The sequence below is a fragment of the Ctenopharyngodon idella genome, chromosome 10 (assembly GCF_019924925.1).
Source record: "Ctenopharyngodon idella isolate HZGC_01 chromosome 10, HZGC01, whole genome shotgun sequence".
Taxonomy (NCBI): domain Eukaryota; kingdom Metazoa; phylum Chordata; class Actinopteri; order Cypriniformes; family Xenocyprididae; genus Ctenopharyngodon; species Ctenopharyngodon idella.
The window spans coordinates 17670328-17692027 of NC_067229.1; the positions used below are offsets into that span (position 1 = coordinate 17670328).

The window sequence follows — 21700 nt, forward strand, 5'->3', positions numbered from 1 at the left end:
TTTTCCCCCACTCTTCTTTTCTCTCTAGCTTTGATTCATTCATTTGAACAATTATTTTATATATTCGTGGCCTTGAGTTCCTCGTTTTATGGAGCGAATGCATCAGCTGCTAGATTAAATCTGCAGAAGCGTGATAATGGAATGTTCATCGAATTTAATTAAGTTACTTCTGAATATTCATAGGTTGCAGAATTATTCTTTCCCCTGCACTTTTCATGTTGCCTTTCCATGAAATTTAGACTGAAAATCAGTGGACTTTTTGTCTTTTTAGATGTCTGTTAGTTTTTAAGTAATCTATATGCCTCAAATTTAAAATTGCTTCAAAGCAATTGATTATTTATATAAAACAATATATTTGTCATAACCTTATTGCAGCACTCTGACACATAGCGCAGCAGTGCTTCAGGTGACCTAAGTTTGAGTCCCAACTCAAACCTATAAAAAAGCATAGAAGGCCAAAAATGTTATTAGACAGCATGAGCTTTAGTGACAGGGATTTTGACCTTTTCTGCAAGCTACATATTTACACCAATAGGTGGCACCAACATCGAATCATTCAACCAACCAATTTGTTCAAAAACAATTAGGTGACTGGATTTATGAGTGATTCACTGAATCATTTAATCAACCGATTGGTTCAAAACATTGATTCATTCAGGAATTAAACAATTGACTGTGGCTATGTCCAAAATCGCATACTTTGCTACTATATAGTAGGCAGAAAACAGTATGTGACAACAGAAGCTTGTCCGAATTCACAGTACTCATAAAAGACAAGGCAAAAAGTACCTGGATGACCTACTACTTCCAGCGAGATTCAAAAGTATGCATATGATGGACACTATACTATCCCATGAGGACACGGGAGAGGATTAGAGCATTAAAGTGATGCAACTGACGCTATCACATGTTAATGACAACATGGTGAATGTAGGATTAATTCATACGATATAGAACATACTTTTTTAACACTCGCAAAGTATTTAATCAAAATAAGTACCTACTCAAGAGAGTGTGATTTTTCAGACACAGCCACTGTGTTTATGAACAATTTGTTGAATCATTTACTCAACTTATTCATTCAAATCACTGAATCATTCAGGAATCAAACAAGTGACTGCATTTATGAGTGATTCATTAAATCGTTCACTCAACAAAGATTTATTTAGGGATTCCATTACTGTGTGTTGCTTGGAGACACTACGTGTGTTTTTGTTCGAAATATTGACATTGGCACAGCAAAAGTAACTGGCAATTTACTCAGTATTACGTATTGTGGCGTTTATGGAAGCATATGTGGTCTGAAGTTACTTAACAGTGGTACTGCAACATTAGGGATCCACAAGTAAATATAAAAATCCGCACACATTGTGCTTTTTGGCGATAACATAAACCTTGTAAGACCTAATGTTACATTTTATAAAAATGATTTCCATTTAAGATATAATATTTGAATACATGTAATTAATGGATATTGGAACGCATGTACTCATAAAGTGTATGTGCACTATAAATCACTAAGGGTAGGTTTAGGGTTGGGGTAGGTGTAGTCGTTAATAAAATAAATTAGTTTTGCTAAATGGAAATAGGACAAATGGCGGGTAAGGGACCGTGTAAAAAATCCACACATTGCATTTAAATGAACATGCATTTTGATTGGTAACAACAGTCATACATCATTTCATGACAACAGACGTAACACGACATTGTCATTATTTTTACGCCAGCTAGAGGGCGCATGACTTTAAAATGTAAATATAGGTCGTAATAAGGTGCTTGAAAAAACAACCTATAGGGTCGTTTTTTGGAGAAGGACAGTCTCATTAGTTGCCTAATTTTTGACAGAATTAAGCGACAAAACTAGCTTTTATGACCACCTTTTTAGCTAATCTGAAAATCTGCAAAGTTGCTCCTTTTTAAATTTTGTTGGAGGAACACAGCGGCTTCGTTCCTCCACTCACAGCTTGTCCCCTAAGCGATAAGTGTGAGGCACGGGAAGTGCGAGATGACATACTGTTGAGTGCTGACAGGATTACAGGATCCTGCTAGTAAACGAAGCCTCCTGTCATCTCTTCTTTCATTTCTGAATGAAATGGCACAAAGCTGCAAGGACTCGATGAAAAGGCAGCTTGAGAAGCTTGGAAATCGAATGTCCTTTTTCATTTGGCGTGTTGTCTAGCAGTTCTTTATAATCACTTTTGCTTTTTTTTTTTTTTTTGGTTTTAAGAACATTTTCAATGTGCATTCAGCAACAATGTGACCTTATTTGTATCCTGCACTGCAATACAAAAAGATCAGCACTTTAAATCTTGATTTCACCTGCCTTTATATCCAGATTCCAGAGATAAAATCTCTGAAGCAATATTAAAAGAGAGTTTTAAGAAATGAACCCTCTTCTTGTCTCATTGCTCATTTCCAGCAGTCTTGAGTGTTGTGTCTTTAATATCAGACAAACAGTGGCTAGAAATTAATTTTGAATCGCATGTTGGCGATGCATTTGTGTAAGAAAAATATCCATATTTAACAAGTTATAAAGTAAAATATCTATAACTTCTGCCAGAACGCCTTCTGTATTCAATTTACAGAAATTCTTTTTTCTTAATTTGAATACGGATGGCGTAGGACATAGCGTAACTGTTTTGAACTGCGTTAGTTTTACACTTTTTTCGTAAGTTGAATACGGAAAGCAGTCTGGATGCACTTTCTTGAGCTTCATACTCATTTCCCATTCACTGCCATTATAAAGCTTGGATATTTATTAATACAACTCCGATTGTGTTCATCAGAAAGAAGAAAGTCATATACACCTAGAATGGCTTGAGGGTGAGTAATTTTCATTTTAAAGTGAACTAATCCTTTAATTCTAGTGAATCAGTTTGTCCTAAATGGCTCTCTCTTATGTAGTGCTGGAAAGTTTGATTCATTTTAGTTGGCCAGTTGGTTTATTCAGTCGGTTTGTTTGGATAGTTATAAATGAACAGATTCAAAAAGGAATCACTGAGTCAGTGGCATTTATAGCATAATACTTGACATAAATTATAAGTACAGTAAAAATAACTGAATATTACATTTTTTTAGGTTGCATTTAGTGTAACATTTAACAGTTTGAGTTTGATACTGTCACTGTAACTTGGGTTGTTAAAAAGGCCATGTTATGCTCTTTTACAAATACTTGATTTTGTTTTTATCCTCTACTAGAATAGCTTTGTATGCTTGAATGTTCAAAAAACAAATTATTTTTCACATACTTGACATTGTTGCAGCACTTCTTTTCAGCAGGGATATATTTTAAAAGATATTGTCCACTTAAGAAGTTTTTTGGCTGTCAGCTTGCAGTGTAGCTAACTACTTTTAGCTATAGTTTAACTGACACCTTTATCTGGCTACATGAATGAAGTTTCTCTCAATTTGATATTTCTCTCAATATGTATTACACAATACACCCGTCAGCCTTTAAAATGCACCTAAGAAGATGAAGATGCAACTTGAGCGTGTTCTAGTTGTCAACTTTATAGTGATCCAAGACTCAAACTGTTGTTTTTATAAAATACGTTCTGACACTTTCAAAGCTTCAAAGTATTCATCGCCGTAGCTTTGTTGCACAATCCAGAAATGTGCCATTTTTTTCTCCAACAGTTTCTCATAATCATTTCTGTCATAAATATTGTAGCATATTGGCGCTCGGTTGGACGGGCAGACATTGACTTCGTTCTCCATTCTTCTTTTATGTTGTTCTTCTCAATCTTTTGAATTCTCTTCTGTCTTCCTAGCAAAAGGATCACTTTCAAAGAAGCGCCTGTACAAAACACTGGGATCTTCCTCTAGGCTGCAGGTCTCTGTTTGTCTTTCTGTGGTGTGAAGTACAGAATCCCACAAGTCTCTTTTGTCACGGCGGCAGGGAGCGAGTAGCCAGAAGCTCGGATCAAAGAGCTGCGATTCACTCACTGTGAGAGCAATCCAGCTCTTGTACATGACTGATCTCCACTCTGATATTCAACCTTTGTCAAGGGAATTCAATAAACTTGCCGACAGCATGAACAAACAGAGTCTGAATGGGCGGCAACATGATGTTAGGATGGGGGTGGTTGAGGTCTCACTTTTTTTCTGATATTCATCAGAATTCCTCACATCCAGTTGTTAATGACGGCAGTTCAGAGCATATCAATAATTCTCAATTTCCAGAATGTGTTGGATAAAAGCAACAGATTAGCGTCTAACTGCTGTTTCATGCAGTTGCATCAGAGTATGAGGTCTTTAGCTCAGGGATAATTGAAGATGGGAATATGGAGGAATGAGTGGAGAACCTGAATGTGAATCAAGTGAAGAGAAGAATGAAGTTTCCTTAATGATGCACTTTATTTGCACAATCTACAGGACTTTAGGTAAAATAGAACAGAAGACAAATTGACAACAAATTTTATAGAAAAAGTTACACAATTTATGAATTTAGTCCAAATTTAAATGTATTTTTATTTTCTTAAATGTAATGTTAAACTAAGACACTGTAGGCAAAACATTTTTCATGCAGCTGGTCAATTTTGATATTTTGGGCAATTTGGCATTTCATAATGTGTTATTTCAGACTAGTGAAAAGTACACAACCAAAATACACTTTTAAGTGTTCATTTTTTTTTTTTTTTTTTTTTTTGCACTTTGCACATCTATTTCTATATTTAATTGCCATTTTCTCAAAATGAGTTTTTTTTCATAAACCTAACTTTACAGTTTTATTTCTATCTATATTCTGAAAGTTCTTACAGAGGGTTTTGTTTATATATAATTTGCCTGTTTTTGTGATTTTTTTTCTTCTCTAGCTTTTGACTATTTTCTGATTTATGGAGTCATAAAAAGATATATTCAAAATCTCCTGTCAACAAAATGAAAATCTTGAACCTGTATTTATCCAATGTTCAGATTTCTGTTCTGGAGATTTATACAAATTAGAGCTTATTTAATTAGATAATGCTTAATTTTCATATTCAAATATAGCATTGCAGAAGACTTGTAAATACAAAAAAAAATTGCAATTTAATCGATCAACTGGGTAAGTATAGCCCGGAACACACCAAGCCAACGGTCGGCCGTCGGGCAGTTTTTGTGCGTCGGCCGACTAAGTTTCCTCAGTGTGTTCTGCACCATCAGCTGAAGTTGGTCCTCGTCTGCTTTTTTTGTCGGGCCGTCGGCGAGAGAGAGAACTCTGATTGGCTGTTCAGTATAGCAAACCAGTCAGTTCACGAGAGTATAAGCAAAAGTTATGAAAGCAAGCAAACAAGTCATGACAGCACAGACAGAAGCTTGTTCTAATTTTACGTCATCTTACCTGAGCACTCGAATGCACAAATATTTTCATAATAACATGAGTGGAGTGGAAAAAAGAACGTGATCAGCATGATTGATATACAAAACGGTAAGTAAGCGCAGCTTTGTTTATGGTTTGTATACATGCAGTCTTAGTTTCGCTTTCCCATTTTGAATGACGAATATAGACAAACATATCTGCTTAAATAGACAGTTATCTCCTTCATACGCAGGCGCAGAACGCGCGTGCTAGTTGACAGTCGTCTGAAGTTCTTTCGGTGTGTTCAAGCACATTTTTTCCCCCGACGCAGCCGACTTGAGGCGACAACATAGTCGGCTTTCGTTGCCGCTAGTCGGGTTGGTGTTAAGGCCTTCTATTGCACTTCCTGATTTTGCAGAGTTAGACGTGTTCCTGGATCAACATATTTTATCAATCAATATTTTATCCTAACCATATCCTTACCCCTAACCCTACCGATAACTTGTCCCTAAAATCAGAAGGAAATGATAGTTAAATAAAACTGATGTAGATGCACCTAAGCCTAAACTTGAAATAAACTGTAAACTTATTCCTCAAATCTGATTGGTTGATTGGAATGTTGTTCCAGGATCAACAAAGATGTTGGTGAAATCACGTTCTGCACATCTATTAGTTTTTGGAGATGCAAGGTTTCCGCCTGACAGCGACGATAGCTATTTTTATATAATATGTATATATTACACATAATAACTCCATGAAAACGGTCATTTGCAAGACTGGAAATAAACTTTTTTCCCTAAACTTCTACACATATCCTCCCCCCAAAATCAGCTATGGCCACTCATAGATCGATATCAGGGAGCCGCCAATGACATTCACCTTGGTTCCTCCATATCATTACCGAACAGACTTTCTCCATTAAGTCTGATAGCCGATAGTCTCAGCGTTAAAGCAGGACATGTAGGAGCACAACGGTTCTCTTACCACTGCGTCCTCACTGCAGAGACGTGGGCTGAACCACCATCCTCATTAGAGAAATGATGCAGCATCTGTTTCAGGATCTAGAGTAAACTATTGTTTTTTTGTGTTCTTATTGTTTACTGTGTATAATGTGACAGTTTCATCTATACAACACAATGTCTCATGAGAAAAGAGGAAGAGATCAAGCAAGTTTAAAGGGAGGAAAGGAAACAGAGAGAAAGATGCACAACGTGGCTGGCAACATTGTGAATACTGCTATAATTTATTTTAACACTTAAGTTACTTGATCCTTTCTTGTCTGAAAAGTATAAGAGCATTAGGACAAATATATTTTAATAGCACCATTTAAACTCAAGTAACACAAAAGCTGTAGTATTAGAGTCGGTCATTTTAAATTGATTTCTGTGAATGTGTTCAGAGTGTCCATTTAACGGAATCAAAAACTCTGATTCATTGATTCATTTGCATCGTCACCCCAAAATTGTTTACTGAACATGCCACATTAAATGTATGAATATGTTTAATTAAAATGGTTATAAATTTAGTTAGTTAATTAGATTTATTTTTAATTGGATAAATTAAATACATATAAAAAATTTATCTTTTACATGAAGCATTTTGAATATACTTTGCTACAGTGGCTGTATCTATATCGCTTAGCACTAATTTATAAAGAGTTAAAAAAAACAGTCATATAACAAGAAAGCATACACATGCTTTATTAATGGCTGAATCATTTTCTATTTGGCAACTTTATTATGTAGCACAGAATAGGCCTGAATGCTGCTATTCTGGAAATGGCCTAGTTTTTGGTCTGCTTTTTCTTGGGGTGGGCGGCAAGCATGCATTTTAATCAGTTTACAAGTAAATTACACAGCAAGCCCAGAGATCAAAATGCAGCTATATTTTCTTTGCAGTAAAAAGAAGGAAAAAACACAAATCTTTCAATTTTAGAGGCAATACGGTTACCTTAAAACTGTGGAAATGGGGAAATCTGTGAAGTAGTGGTATAAAAAAAGTTTAAAAGAAACAAAACTAGTGGAACCAACACCTTACAAGTTGTATGCAGGAAAAAATAACTGTAGCATGGAAAACTGGAAGTTGAGATGCTTTTTAAAAAACAAAAGAAAGCTGTTCATCACCTTATTAGCAGCACAAAGCTGCATCGCTGCACTAGCAGATGGAAATTTGATGTTTTACCTTGCGAAAACACAATTATTAATGTATCACAGCTTCTGTAAAATACCTCTTTTTGGAGTAATTATGAAAAGAATTGACATAGTTTGTTTCATACAAATGATTAATTTACTTTTGTTTCATTTCTATTGTTTGTCAAGTGTTGCACTCAGGGGAAGAGGTAGAATTAATTATGAGCTGAAGGACGTTATATAACAGTTTATTTTTTAATAAAGTGATATGAAACAGGGCCATCACTTTTATAAAAGAATGAGAGAAGTGGGCGTACTGACAGCAAAATCTTTCAAAGATGTTTTGCTTTCATAACTGACGTACAGCAATGTTTTCCTCATTCAATTCATTTATCTGTTTTAGGATTTGTATGCTGTAATCTGCCTTAAATTCACAGTTGGGTTTGCTATTGTGATTGTTGCTAATGTTGCTCTACAAGGTTTTTTTTTATATATTTTTTTTTATTTGGCCATTTGAGATCTTTTGGGTCACTTGTCCAGGTCTGAAGGAATGATAATGCCTGGAAAATACTCTACATAAATTTCATATAAATGTCTTGGCATATTATGACAGAATAGTATAAAGTATTTTAACTTCAGCCTTATATAGGTGACTATATGTAACATTGGCCAAGCATTTGCTTCTGCATTTATGTACTTTTTTGAAGTACTGTATGATTATGTATGGCATTTAATTGACTGGAGATGCATCATAGACAATGATGTTTTTAGCTCTTTGCAGAATCTAGATAAAGCAGATCTGGTGTTCCTGAGGCATAATAATAATTGCAAATAATGGCCGAGATCAAGTTAATTGATCACCATGTTTTGTTTTTTTTAAAAAGTGCAATAACATAACTGTGTATTGTGATAGTCTGTGAACTTTATCTTTTTCTTAGTTAGATTTCTTTTTTAGTCAACAAAATGTAATATTTGAGAAAGATAATCTCTGGGCAATTGTGTTAGCCTCTTGATGAGCAAAATGGAATTTGTTAAGTGTGCTCTCTTCTTAAGATGAAAGAAAATATCTACTGACATCCATCATTTAGTTGTTCTCATTTCTCAGTGTAACACATGATGTAGATTTAAAACAATATTATATTACACAGCAATTATAATGTTACATTAAAAATGAATGTATGAGCTTGAAGCAAAGAAATATCAGTTAATCGTTATAGTTAGTGTCTCATGATTTTATTGTTTTTCATTATGCTTGTATATGAACTTGAAATGCATATGATATATTGCATAAAAAAATACGTATCTGGACTAAGATTTCAGGTAAGTGCCGCACATCAAAAGACAATGTGAATATGGGGTACTATAGGCAGCTAATTAATGTTTTAGTTAAAAGCACCAATAATTTACATATCTTTCTTTAATTATGAAGAACTATGTGGTGTGTTTTATGTGTAGGTGTCTTAGAATGAGGAAAAAATGAAAGAAGGTGAGAAAGTTCAGTAATATGCTTTAGTATCACATAGTTAATGCCTCTGGTTTGTGTTAATGTGACACTGAATACACTATGCTACATGAAGTCATGCTTTATTAGTTTATCTTGTCGGTTTATCTGGATGTTTATTGCATCAAAATTGCCTTTTAATAAATTTAAAGTATGTCCTACGTGAAATCTATTTAAATCCCAAAGCATACATTCCATGTTACAGAATTTAATTGGGCCATGTACAGAGCCCAGGGGAACTCCTTAAATCATGATTAAAAGTCATGCCTCTCTAGGTAGCATTTTATTTTAGAAACCATTATTATGCAGAAGTGTCATCCTACTAATGAAGCAGGGCTCCAGATAGAAAAAACTGTCACATTTGCGACCAAAAGTGATATTTTTGCTGAGATCGAAATTGGCAACAATATAAATTTAAATGTTATGATTAAAATCGTGTGCCTTTTTACTTGCATGTTCTGTGAAGAGTAGCCCATCACATCTTTTGTTGTGTTGATGTAATAAAAATGAGATGACGATCAGCAAAGTTGCAGTGGAAAAAAACCTCGCTGAGTTTGAGCGCCAAAATACGCACGGGAAGAGCGAGGATCGGCTTTCCACGTCAGAAATGCATGTCAAAACGAAAAATATCAGGTTTTTTCATAACCCTCATCTCTATCGAGTAACAATGCCGATGGCTGTGCCAGCATGAGAGACATAGAAAATGATGTAGATGTGTCAATGAATGAACACTGTAAAAGTGTAGGAGGCCAGTGTCTATTTCGTGCATACAATGTGATAAACTACAACAGATAATCGTCAGCTGTGTGGACGCGAACTAATCGTTAACAATTCTTGTTTTTAATTGATACTGATATGGATTCTTATTCTCAATATCTTTTAATCTTTGCTGTTTTCTGTTAGACTACTACCTGAACTTCACATTATTAGTAATGTAGCCATCCATAATTGCAGTGAGATTTGTACTTAACTCTCACCTTTATGTGTTTTAAATGTCACTTTTAATGTGTTTGTTAATTTTAGTAAACAATTAAACTTTCAGCTTTCAAATTCTGTCAATTTTATCATGAAATACAAGCAATAAATGTTGTTTTGGCAGTCTTCAATGTGGCCTGACAGATCCCTCAGTCAGCATTTCAACCTTGGAAAGCTGTTTGTATAAAACAGCTTAAGAACAATAATGTCAAATTTACCTCAGAAAAGCCATTCAATGCTCATAAACACGTTAGTTAGCTAGAAAAAATAACTATAGAAAGGGGCATTTTGCTAAATATATGCACTATATATCACATGATCCTTATATTTTTACTTAACTTGTTGTCTATATGAGAAGGAATGGAGGAGCTAAAAACACCGCCCATATAATTGCATGTGAAGAGCTACCTTTCACCAAATTTACCTCTCAGATATTACTAATGAAGAAAAAATAGATTAGGTGTGTGCAAGACAACAATGTTTATAGGATGCATTAGGAGGAGGCCAAACTATACTCATTTGCCAAATAATGTTGACATTATCATGGTCTGTGACACTGGTTCAGATTCTGTGTAAAGAACTATTCTTTGTGATTGTATGCAAGTTGGAAAAGCAATTCATTTCCTACTTTTAGTGAATTTTAGTTCCCAGGACATCTGTAAAAAGTCTGTAAAAATCTGTAAAAGGAGGGCAGACGTGACAACACATGAAAATGAAAACAAAATGAAAACACTTATTCTTTTGTGGCACTTAAAAAAATAATTTGGCCCTATTTTTTTTCCCCTTATGGGATCCAATGGCTCCTTAATTGATTCCTAAGCTGTTTTGGTTTACAGTTGTAGTTAGCAACTTGTATGCTGCACTTATATTTAGTACAATGCAAGCAAGTACACTTTTGTATCCACAAAGTGCAGTTGCATTCTTTCCTACCCCATACAGTACATCTACACCACACTGCTTCACTTATTAGGAATGTAATGAAGCTGATGCATTGTGTGGAGTATTGCTATCATCCTTTAACCACCGCTGTATTACATGGAGCGATCAACTCGGTGCTGCTGTGATTAATTATAGTAGAATTCCAATATGGGAAAAGAGAGGAGTAATTCTATTCAATTCCCAAAAGCTTTTCAGTGTTACCGGTTGTGCATGTGCGCTAGAAAGAGAAAATGATAGAGACAGAAAAAAAGTGATCAAGAGTGCGAAAAAGACGAAGGGCAAGTAGCGCACTAGAGGATTCGAGAAGAAAAAAAAGGAGAAGAATACTGCAAAAGGAGGTAGCGATGTCGGAAAAGATAAGGAGTTATAAATATTGATTACCGTTCTTGTACCGATCCAAAGACATGACAAGGAAGCATTCAGATGCCGAGGTGTTCTTTGGCAGGAACTCAAACAACTCGTTTGTTCCCAGGCTCGTTTTTTTTACTCCCTCACTCGCTCTGTCATTCTGACAGATGCCGCCTTGCCTGAGAGCGCCACAACTTTCCTCAGCTAGGATGGGTATGTAACGTGTAGAGAGGTAGAGAATGAGAAATTGCCTTTTCTTGTTTTGTCTCCCTGCCTTTGTGGAGTGGCGGACTGCTCCTGAGAGTGCCATGTGACTCCTACCACAGTGCTTTGGAGCTATTTTCCCCTCTCCCTCTCTTTTTTTTCCTTCCAACGATGAGTCGCTGAAGAGGAGAGGAGGCGGTAAGAGGAGGATATGTTTTCCGTTTCGCTCAAGTGCCGGATGGGGGTCATCAGACGCAGGATCAAGGGTATTGTGCAATGCACCACTTTAACACAAGCTTTTGGGATGGGGGTCTGAACCTTTCCAAGTGTTTAGTTTCAGGATTACTGTGTAATTAGGGTATGTAATTAACTGTCTGTCTTGTGTGTATGTAATATTGCCTTGTCTACTGATTTTTGAAACTTGAGGTCAGGCTTGTTTAGTATGCTTTTTTTTTTTTTTTTTTTTTTTTTTTCAAGAACCAGGAAAGCCAATCAAAAAGCTGTAGTGAACATCCTTTTAAAATCCAAGAATGGTGATACTTAAGGTGTGCTTGTGAGTGCTTGAGTTGTGTTTGCCGTATTGATAAACCTCTTCTGATCTTATTTTTTTAATGATTGGCTTATTTATAATTTATTCTTAATGGCAAGAGTGCTCACATGTTTATCATTTCTATTCATTAACGCTTCATTACAGTGAGTGATATTTTTAGTCTAGAATTAAAAGGCCTTCACACTTTATAGTGACGGTACAGGCACGATTTTGCAGATGGGTGTGATTAACTGCTTGTTTTTGACTACAAAACTTAAAAGCATCTTAGTGTTGTGCTAAAATTTTCTCTCTCTTTTTTGTTTTGTTGTACTCATTAACCTCTTTATTTTGCCAGCATGGCAACAAATACAAACTTTTCATGTACAGTTGTCTATATAACTGTGTACAGTTCACTTATAGTACTCGCAAATGTATAAACCGCTCTAGGCTGTGATCTTAAATTTAACAGGCCTGGGCAGATATGAAGCCAATAAGTTTGACACTTCTTCTGATCCATCCGTTTAGAAGAGCTCGTTTTTATGCATCTTGGGATCTCTAGCCTTAAGCTACTATGCAAGAAATCAATAAAGCAATGCCTACAAAAGTTCAAGACTGTAGAAGCAACACCAGCTGTTGATGGCAAGCTTGTGTGGGGGGGTGCAAATAGTTTCAGTGTTCTGGTCCTTGGCGGAAGTTCAAGTTTACATGTTCATGTATCAATGGTGGGTGATACGCATGAGCTTTCTCTGGGGTTCCTACTCTTTCCTTGTGCCTTTTCCATTTTCTGGTTTGCATAATCAATTTTTTCTTCGAAAATCAACATTGTTATTCTCAAGTTATCAATTTCTTCATGGCCATTCCTCAAACTGACACATTATATACTCAGACAAAAGAAGCTGTTGGCCACACACAATGAATCCCACTTCGCCATCTAGTCATATAGAGGCAAATAGATTTGGGCAGCTGGGAACAATGCTAGGAACATGTTGAACACAATCATAAAGTGATTAATGATGTAATGGCCACAAATTGGGTGCATGGGAAAGGCTTTAGATTGAACCAATAAAACCATGCTGTTTCCAGTGTCCAAGTGAACGAATGATAGATGAAGGGAATTTCATGGATTGGGACTCAAATCACATGAGTACCACAGGCCCAATTTGTTTTTTTTTTTTTTGTTTTTTTTTTGCGCAGTAACATTTCTTTCCTAGTCCACATGCTTTATCCAAGCTCTAGGAAATCGTAAAACTCTGAAATATTCTGGGTTTATTTGTCAATGAATATGTGCTAGCTTCATGAAGACTCTATCTAGAGAAGCCTGGAAATTTAATCTGAGAGGATTGATCAGCCATGACAGTTTCATTGGATTCATGTATGGAGAGGTGGGCTCAGGACGAGCTTGATAAAAATGCTGAGACTAGACTGACTGCACTTGAGATTTCAAGCTGAAAATCAACTTCTCACTCAATTTAACTATGCAGCCAAGATACTAACTGAAAGCAGCAGGCTGTAGACTTACAATTATATTAGAGTGGCTTTTTTAGCTTTGTGTAACTTGATATCCTATTCACATTCTTTAAGAAGATACACGTCACATTAGGGGTGTAACAATATATCGTGTCACAATATATCGCAATACAAAAATGCAACAATATGTATCGTGGATAGTGACACTCTGTATTGTGTATAGTTCACCCAAAATGAAAATTATTGTGTGAGGGGAAAAAATTCAAGTTCACAGAGTTTTAGTGTCAGTTCTACATTAAACTACTATATATAATGTTAAATATAATGTATAATAATGCAATGGGGGAATATTTGTGGGTCCTGATAATGCTAAATGTCTTATGTTACCAGTAAAAAGTGGCCTACATTATTTTAAACATATCTAGTCAGTGACAGAGTGCAAACATATTTGTCTAAAATAATTCTGTATTTTCAGCTTCAGAATCATGAATATGTTTATTCTTGTGTTACCATTGTCCTGTGCATTGGGTTACAATACCAGCACCAAGTCCAAACCTATTCATTTCCACCCCTAATGTAACACCAAATTTAGCATTTTAATCAACAGTACATTTTTTGTTAACCTTTTACCATATGTCTTGGAGTATCGCAATAATATCGTATCAGGAGTTCAGTATCGTGATATGTATCAAATCATGACATGAGGGTATTGTTACACCCCTACGTCACATTGAATTATGGTTATATTTTTCACCAGGGATATAGAAACCATTGTTGAAAGATTGTAGACAGTTGTGTAAATCCTATAACTTTGACAGCAAAAACCTACCTACCTGCCTTTCAGGAAATCAGCTAGGACTACTGGGCGAACTGCTAATTTTCTTTATTTTTTTTTTGTTATTTATTTTCAGTTAAAAATGTCTAATCGTCTTAGGGGCCATTCACACAGAATGCATTTTTCCATTCCACTGCACTACTTTCCATTGTTTTTCAATGTAAACACGCAAGACGGACGTGTTTGACCATTGCACCATGCGTCTTTTGCACCTCGTGCATGACGCGGCATTTTAAAAATGCGGCGCTAAAGTTAAAATAAGTTCAACTTGTGTCACGTTTTTTCACTCCACTGACTTGCGCCTTGCGTTTTTAAATGCAAATGTCTGAATGGCCCCTTAAAAATAAAAAAGAAGTTTATTTTGTCCATGAAGACATGTTTTCAGAGAATATATCTTAATTTTTATTTTCTTTATTTTATTTTCTTCTTGTTTTAAGCATGAATAAACTTAAAGTAATGTTTAAAATAAGAGAAAAAATATTTGGCAGTGGGTTATGAAAAATAAATTCATGATATATCATTCAGTATATAATATCTGAAAACTATAGGAATTAAAATTAAATTTAAGTATTTGTAAGTACTTAAGTACTTGTTTTAAAGAGGCTTTAGGTTTTTAACAAAAAATACTAATTACTAATTAAGAAAGTAATTATTTGCAGTGCACTGTGCACTGCACCACTGTTTTTCATGTAATTCGAGTTTTTGCCTTCATTGGCAAAAGTTCTGAGAAGCAAAGAACAGATCAAAGAAAAGTATGATAGTGAGAAAGATGAAGATAGTCTCCATCCCGACTGACTGACCTTTCATCCCAATATTATGAGTATGGAGGATGAAAGTACATTTAAGGATTGAAATTGCAAAGATTTACATGGCTACGTTGTTAACGCTAGAATTCTGAACAGCAACTGATTGAAGAAGATGGAATAAGAGGCAGATTAAAGTGAGGAGATGAAAGATGGAAGTGTCTAGATCTTCATTTGTAAGTGGCTCATAGGAGACCTTGCACAGTACATCCATTCCCTGTTTTTTCAACAAAAGGACATACATGTTGAGGGTATTTGCATGGTGCAGGTTTTTTTTTTTTTTTTTTTTTGAGAAAATGAAAGCTACAAGGCCCTGGATAATGAGTACAAACAAAAGCTCTTCCTTTTGATCCATGTCACAAGTCGCTAGCATAGAGAATGTTGCCAGATGTGGGTGATTTATTGCTTTCTCGCACATGTATTATTTGACTACCTGGGAATGCTTTAGGGGCCTCGCTCTGCACACTTTCATTCACTCACCATTGTGCAGGTATTTCTGCTAAGGGAATGTATGCAAGGCAAAAAGATTGCATAACATTGTTTGAAGATGTTATTGTTTACATTCATCATAAAGTGCATTTGCCTTTGAAATTGGTTTATTGTGTCTACCTAAAGTTCATGGATGGGAAAGTTTGAAAAAGTCTTGTACTGGGAAAGAGAGCTCAAAAGATTTGTGCTTTTGTTTTGTCTCTAGTGTAAGTCGTAAGCGTAACAAATCCTTTGACTGACAGGTTAATTGTTTGTAGTCACAAAGAGTCAATATTCAAAGGACCTCTTGTATTTTGTTAGTCTGTGTTAATCTGAAATCATTTCAGTAAATTAAAACATGACCCAAACCTTTCTCACACTCAGTCAAGAGTGAGATGGTGTTTTCATTAAATTGCAAATGGGAGTTGTAAATATGGCTAGAAGCCAACAACTGTGCTCTTTTATGTGTTTATCAAAGTAAATGATTTTAGCACAGAAAAGGTATTTAGCACAGAGAAAGAATGTTTGCTGTAACAATTATTTTTTAATGATATTGTTGTCAGTGTGGCGATGGTGTTGGCCCAGGGCAAGGCTTAACAAGAGAAAGGAAACAGCTATTTTTGGTGGCATATGTTTCACTGCACATACAGCATGCTAGCTCATTTTTATACAGTATAAAACCTCACATACTTTTAAGTCTTTTTCAGAGTAATTCTTTGGCTTGTTAGCATTTTTAAGCCCAATAAAATGCTAACAAGAGATAAAGTGTGATGTGAAATAACTTAAACCAGAGATGTTAAACCAGAGACAGAATGAGGGGAAAACAGATCACTTATTAAAAAGTGATCATCCATGTAAGATATTTTAGCCTGAATTCAGCTGAAGCAGCAACAGTTAATGTGCCTTTATTGGTGATTTGAAATTAATTATCAATAAAAGTGATTTGAATGGTGCTGAGGGGGTCAACCTCCCAACAATTACTGTATATTCCCTTTGAAAAAGAAGTGCTCTTAACTGTATTGAATGTGCACTTGTAGTATCTTATAAGTGTGTGTATATATATATATATATATATATATATATATATATATATATATATATATATATATATATATATTTATATTATATATATATATATATAAACTCTTATTACAGATAATATAATATTAATTAAAAAAATTACCACTTAAGTATACTTAGAGAGACTGCACTTTCATAACTGTTTCTTGACACCTATAAAAAGTGCATTTTAATATTGTCAAATTAAAGGTTTTACAGTAACACTTTATTTTAGGGTCTTTTAACTAGTTGCTTATTAGCATGCATATTAATAGAATATTGGCTATTTATTAAGCACATATTAATACCTTATTCTGCATGACCTTACTCTACATTCTTAATCCTACCAAATACCTAAACTTAACAACTACCTTACTAACTATTAATAAGCAGTAAATTAGGAGTTTATTGAGGGAAAAGTCATAGTTAATAGTTTATATGTGTTCCCTATACTAAAGTGTTACCGGTTTTACTTTATAGTACATTTTAATATTTTTTGTCATGCTTTAGAGAAGTACACTTATTTTGATGTGTTGACTAATATACTAAAGCACACATAAAATACTTGATTTGAATTTTAAGTGTAGTGTTATGCAATATTACATTTAAAGTTAAAATATTTTTAAATGTAATAAATTGCAACTTTATTATTACAAATGTATTAGAACTATATTAAACTACATGACACATAAGTTTCAACAGAAATTACATTAAAGTTTTTTTAGTTTACCATGAATGCTTGTCAGTACATTCTGCAATACACTTTAATCATATTTCAAAGATAATGCAATTCCATAAATATTTACTGTACTCAAGTCCTTCTTGAGTTGGACAAAAAGCACTCTAGAATTCTAATTGCATTTAATATAAATGTAAACTATAATACAATTTCATTTATTTGCAGTTAACAAGCAATTAAGTGTCTGAAGACATTACATTCATTTCCCACTTAAAGGGATAGTTCACCCAAAAATGAAAGTTCTGTCATCATTTACTCACAGGTTTGGAACTACATGAGGGTAAGACTTTCTTCTGTGGAACACAAAAGAAGATATATTGAAGCATGTAGGTAACCAAATTAACTTTTTTGTGTGGAGGAAAAAAAAAAACCAATAACTGAGACATTTCTCAAAATAACTTCTGTTATGTTACACAGAAGAAAGTCAAAGAACATAAGGGTGAGTAAATGATGGAATTTTCATTGTGAACTATTCCTTGAAATGTATTAAAGTATATTATTTCCGTAATAAGTACTCTTATTAAAAGTATGTTAACTTTTAACTACTTTTTCGATAAAGGGATAGTTTACCAAAAAAAATACTCACCCTCATGTTGTTCCAAACCTGTATGTTTTTCTTTTTCCTTTGAAGACGAGGAGAAATTCTGAAGACAGATCTTTTCAGTAAATCATTTGATATGGTTCACAACTTGATCTGATTCTCAAGATCAAATCACTGACCCAGTTATTTGTTTGCAGCGAACAACACTGTCATCTGAATGTCTTCTTTTGTGTTACACAGTGTTCATACAGGAATGGAATGATATGATGATGAGCAAATAATGCCAGAGTTGACATTTGTGCCTTAGTTCTAATCGTAAGTCTTTGATTTTTGATCTGAGAGGACAAGGTTGGCAGTCATTAAAGAATCATGACTTCATAATTAGGAATATTAATTGGTTTTTAATGAAGATAATGAAATCGTCTTCCTCACATCATCATAATTCATTCCACGGTGGCCCACATTGCTAACAACCTGTGCTACTTTGCTGTTGTCCCTCTCGCCTTTTAAATTATGCCGCTACTTGGCAGCCTTTCAGACAAGTCTCCCCTCAACCTATTTAACTTCCCCCATTTTAAAAGACCCCTTCATGCAATCAGTTTCTTCATGCTCATTTTCTACGTCCATCCCCTGTTCTGGTGCGGCCCACTTGTTCGTTCTCGAGAGGCCATGATGGTGCATTCAGTTAATCAGGCACTGTGTCTGGGCTGCTCACTGGCGCAGAATACTGAGAGGATGGTGGCATGTGTCCCGTGTGCTGATATGAGCTCCAGTGTTCGAGAGCCATATCTCAGTGTACTGTGATGGCTATCAGACCTCCTCCTCGGTGCCGAGGTTTGTTTGAAGCTCTGCAGAGACCACGGTTGGCATCCTGAGGCGGATCTTTATTGATCTAGCTTTGTTTGGCTCCATTTGAGAGGCAGGAAAGGGAATGAGGTTTGGCAGAGTAGTCGAGTCTGCCGATCTGATATACTGTGAGGAAACTGATGAGGTTTGCAAATTGCAGGAACTAGGGGCAGGATTGTAAACCCTTACCATGTTTTAGGGTGTTTTGCAGACATTCTTCGGCATTTGGAAACTCTTCAGTCAGCTTAGACCCAGCTGTTACTAAAAGCAACGTGGCTTGGGGTCTTGATTCTACCTCGAACAGATTGAGAAACTCGATTACAAAATGGATTGTTGTGGATTATAGGATCAGCTTTTGTTCAGGGACATAGAAATAAACAATATATTGACTTCTGAAGCCATTTTAATGGCCGTATGTCTTAATTATTTACTTGTCTTAGAAATTGATATATGCAAATATTTGTAGTTAATTTTATTAATTAGATCAGCATATAATCTAATTAATTTAATACTTAGGTTTTTCAATATTGACAGCCCTCAAAATAACACCAATTTAATTTTGTTTAGTAATGCTCCGAAATTTCAGCAACAGAAATTTGACTTTCATTTCATACACACAGTGCTAAGCATGTCAGCAGTGTGGAAGCATTTCACTATTACCAAAAATTATGCTGTAAAATTTGTTTGGCTAAAATAGCGAGAGCCGACTCATTCTGAAGAATAACTTTACTACAACTGGGTTCATTTATCACCTGAGAACATGACACCCTGAAAGGCAGATCAAGTTCAATTGCCCAGATACCTAGATTTAATAGCAGATTTGGTTTTAACTTCTTTGTTAAAAACTTCTTGATGGATCTCTAGGATCTTTGTTCGGCACTCATGGTTTGCAGCATTACTGGATTTGGAAGAAGTCTTGGAGAGTAACTAACAGTAGCAATGCCACTAACTATATTTTTTAGTAGTGAGAATAGCTCAGCTGTTTTTCCAACAGGTGTTTTTCCAACAAATTTCTGTTGCCTAGAAGATCCATGATTTTTGTTTAGTGCCTTGTTGTATTGCAAAGGCAGCTTTACAGCCAAGCAAGCTCTATTTTGTTGCATTTTTTGAGTAATTTAGCTTTAAAAACAGCAGTTTGCCACAATTTTTGATTCAATTAGGGTATCCTCTAGTTACTTTAGTATAAATGTATATGTTCCCATTTAATACCGTCACACTAATCGAGCTGTTCAGACAAGGCGCCATTTTGCTGGCCACACCAGAAGTCTAAATGACCATAGGTTAGCAATCCTTGGGGATTGCTAATGGTTTTTTACAATAACAGTTTGCTATTTATGAGTAAAAAAAAAAAAAAAAGGTCTGGAACTCCCACAGGGCTTTGAGTTTACATGCTTGACAAATTGGACAACTGTTAGCAACTCCTTATGTAGCAGCTTGTTAATAGCTTAAAGGCATAGAAGTTTCAAAATTCATCATAATGTATGTTGTAGAACAAACTGCGAAAGTCTCTTCAAGTAATATTAGCCACAGACCTGCATTTACTCATAAATCCAAAAGCACTCTTCTAGAAACGTAAGAAATTCCTGAGGTAACCTTTAGCTAAAATGCTAATTAGCTTCCATGTTGTAGCCCTACAAACTGAACAGTTGTATCGAAATCCTACAAAACATTTACAAATTCCTACAGATTTACAAAAACATTGCGCACGTACATAGGTTCAATGTAGTTTGCTACTTTTTGTTTGTAGCTTGTAGTGTAGCTAATATTAACTACTAGAAACTTCACGTCACTCTCAACTCTCATTAAACTCAAGTTTAATGTTCAATGTGACAAAAACGAATGCTCTAGATAAAAAGTATTTGGCCTTACTTCCTTCCATGTGAACATGCAGTCCTTCATCTGAATGGATTGGCATTCAAATTAGCCTAGCTTATCATTTTAAAGACAGGTTTATGCCTTTTCATTATGGCCATGATTGTCATTTTAAATATATGGCTAGAGTAAAAATCAACCCCTCCTTTTAGGGATAGCACCCTACTCTCCTCAAATGTCTCATTTTCATTAATCATAATCCAGCAAATGCAGCTGGGTTTCTTCTGACATGCGTGCACCCTTACTGCCCTCTACTGATTAATACCTGTCATACAATATTTATGGCCCTTCCTCAAAGACTTGTTTCACTTATTTCTTGGTAAGTCTCCATCTTATTTAGGTCAAAATAGTCTCAAAATAAATATATTGACAAAATATGACTCACAAATGCACAATGTCTTGATGATGATGAGAATTCTGACAGGTTTTTCTGGCGTAAATTGAATGTGGGTAGCATAACTGAAAAATTCTGGCCAGCTAAAATGTCCATTTGCTCTCCATTTGATCTCATTGTTGTCTAAAATTGAATTATTTAATATCTTATCTTTCATTCCTGAGGGTTTACACACTGCAACTGCTTAGTTATTCAGAGACCATAAAAAGTGACTTCCCTCCTGCGCTATTTAGAGGGTAAATGAAGGTCTTAGTCTGTTTTGTGGTTGTTGAACTGCAAACATGTCAATGACAGACGCAGGAGGTTAAGTGTGCCTTGGTTCAGTGAACAAACAATATCAAAGTGGCGAAGTTCAAGGCAAACTGAGAGTGAATTAAAATGGCTCATAAAAACACTGTGCTGTCAAAGGTCCAAAATATATCAGTGTTTGTGAGTGTCCTCTCCTCTAACTGAAGCACTAATGGCATCATACAAGGCTCATACTAATAAACATCAGCACATTACTGCGGCTTCCAGGTCCAGATAACCAAAGAGGCCTGCTAGACCTCAATCTGTTTGCTCTTGCAGTGCCATTATAAGTCATTACAACAGGTTTTTTTCCTCCCTTTGGTGCTTGTACATTAGATCTGGGGCCTCATTTATAACCGTTGTGTATGCACAAATTGGGCATAAAAATATGTGTACAGAATTTCCCACACACATATCCAGATTTATAAAAAATAAACTTGCCATAAATATGTGCACACCATATGGAAACTCTAGGCCATGCGTAC

General features: G+C 35.2%; 1 protein-coding gene and 1 long non-coding RNA gene across 5 annotated transcripts in view; one reads left to right on the forward strand and one right to left on the reverse strand.

Moving 5' to 3' along the window:
• The window catches only part of grip2b (glutamate receptor interacting protein 2b), a 155952-nt gene that overhangs the window by 11166 nt on the left and 123086 nt on the right, over positions 1-21700 (forward strand). For 2 of the 4 annotated variants that reach the window (XM_051907198.1, XM_051907199.1), the window contains exon 1: positions 11506-11640. The exons of the other annotated variants lie outside the window; for them this stretch is intronic. In XM_051907198.1, coding sequence (XP_051763158.1) covers positions 11586-11640 — 55 coding nt within the window. In that variant the 5' untranslated portion in view covers positions 11506-11585. Of the gene's footprint in view, positions 1-11505; positions 11641-21700 lie in introns of those variants that run through there. 4 annotated transcript variants of the gene reach the window in all.
• Positions 2915-11356, reverse strand: LOC127519726 (uncharacterized). The gene is made up of 2 exons (XR_007931868.1): positions 11204-11356; positions 2915-4304 (listed from the first exon to the last, which is right to left on the reverse strand). It is a non-coding gene; the product is annotated as an uncharacterized LOC127519726 (long non-coding RNA).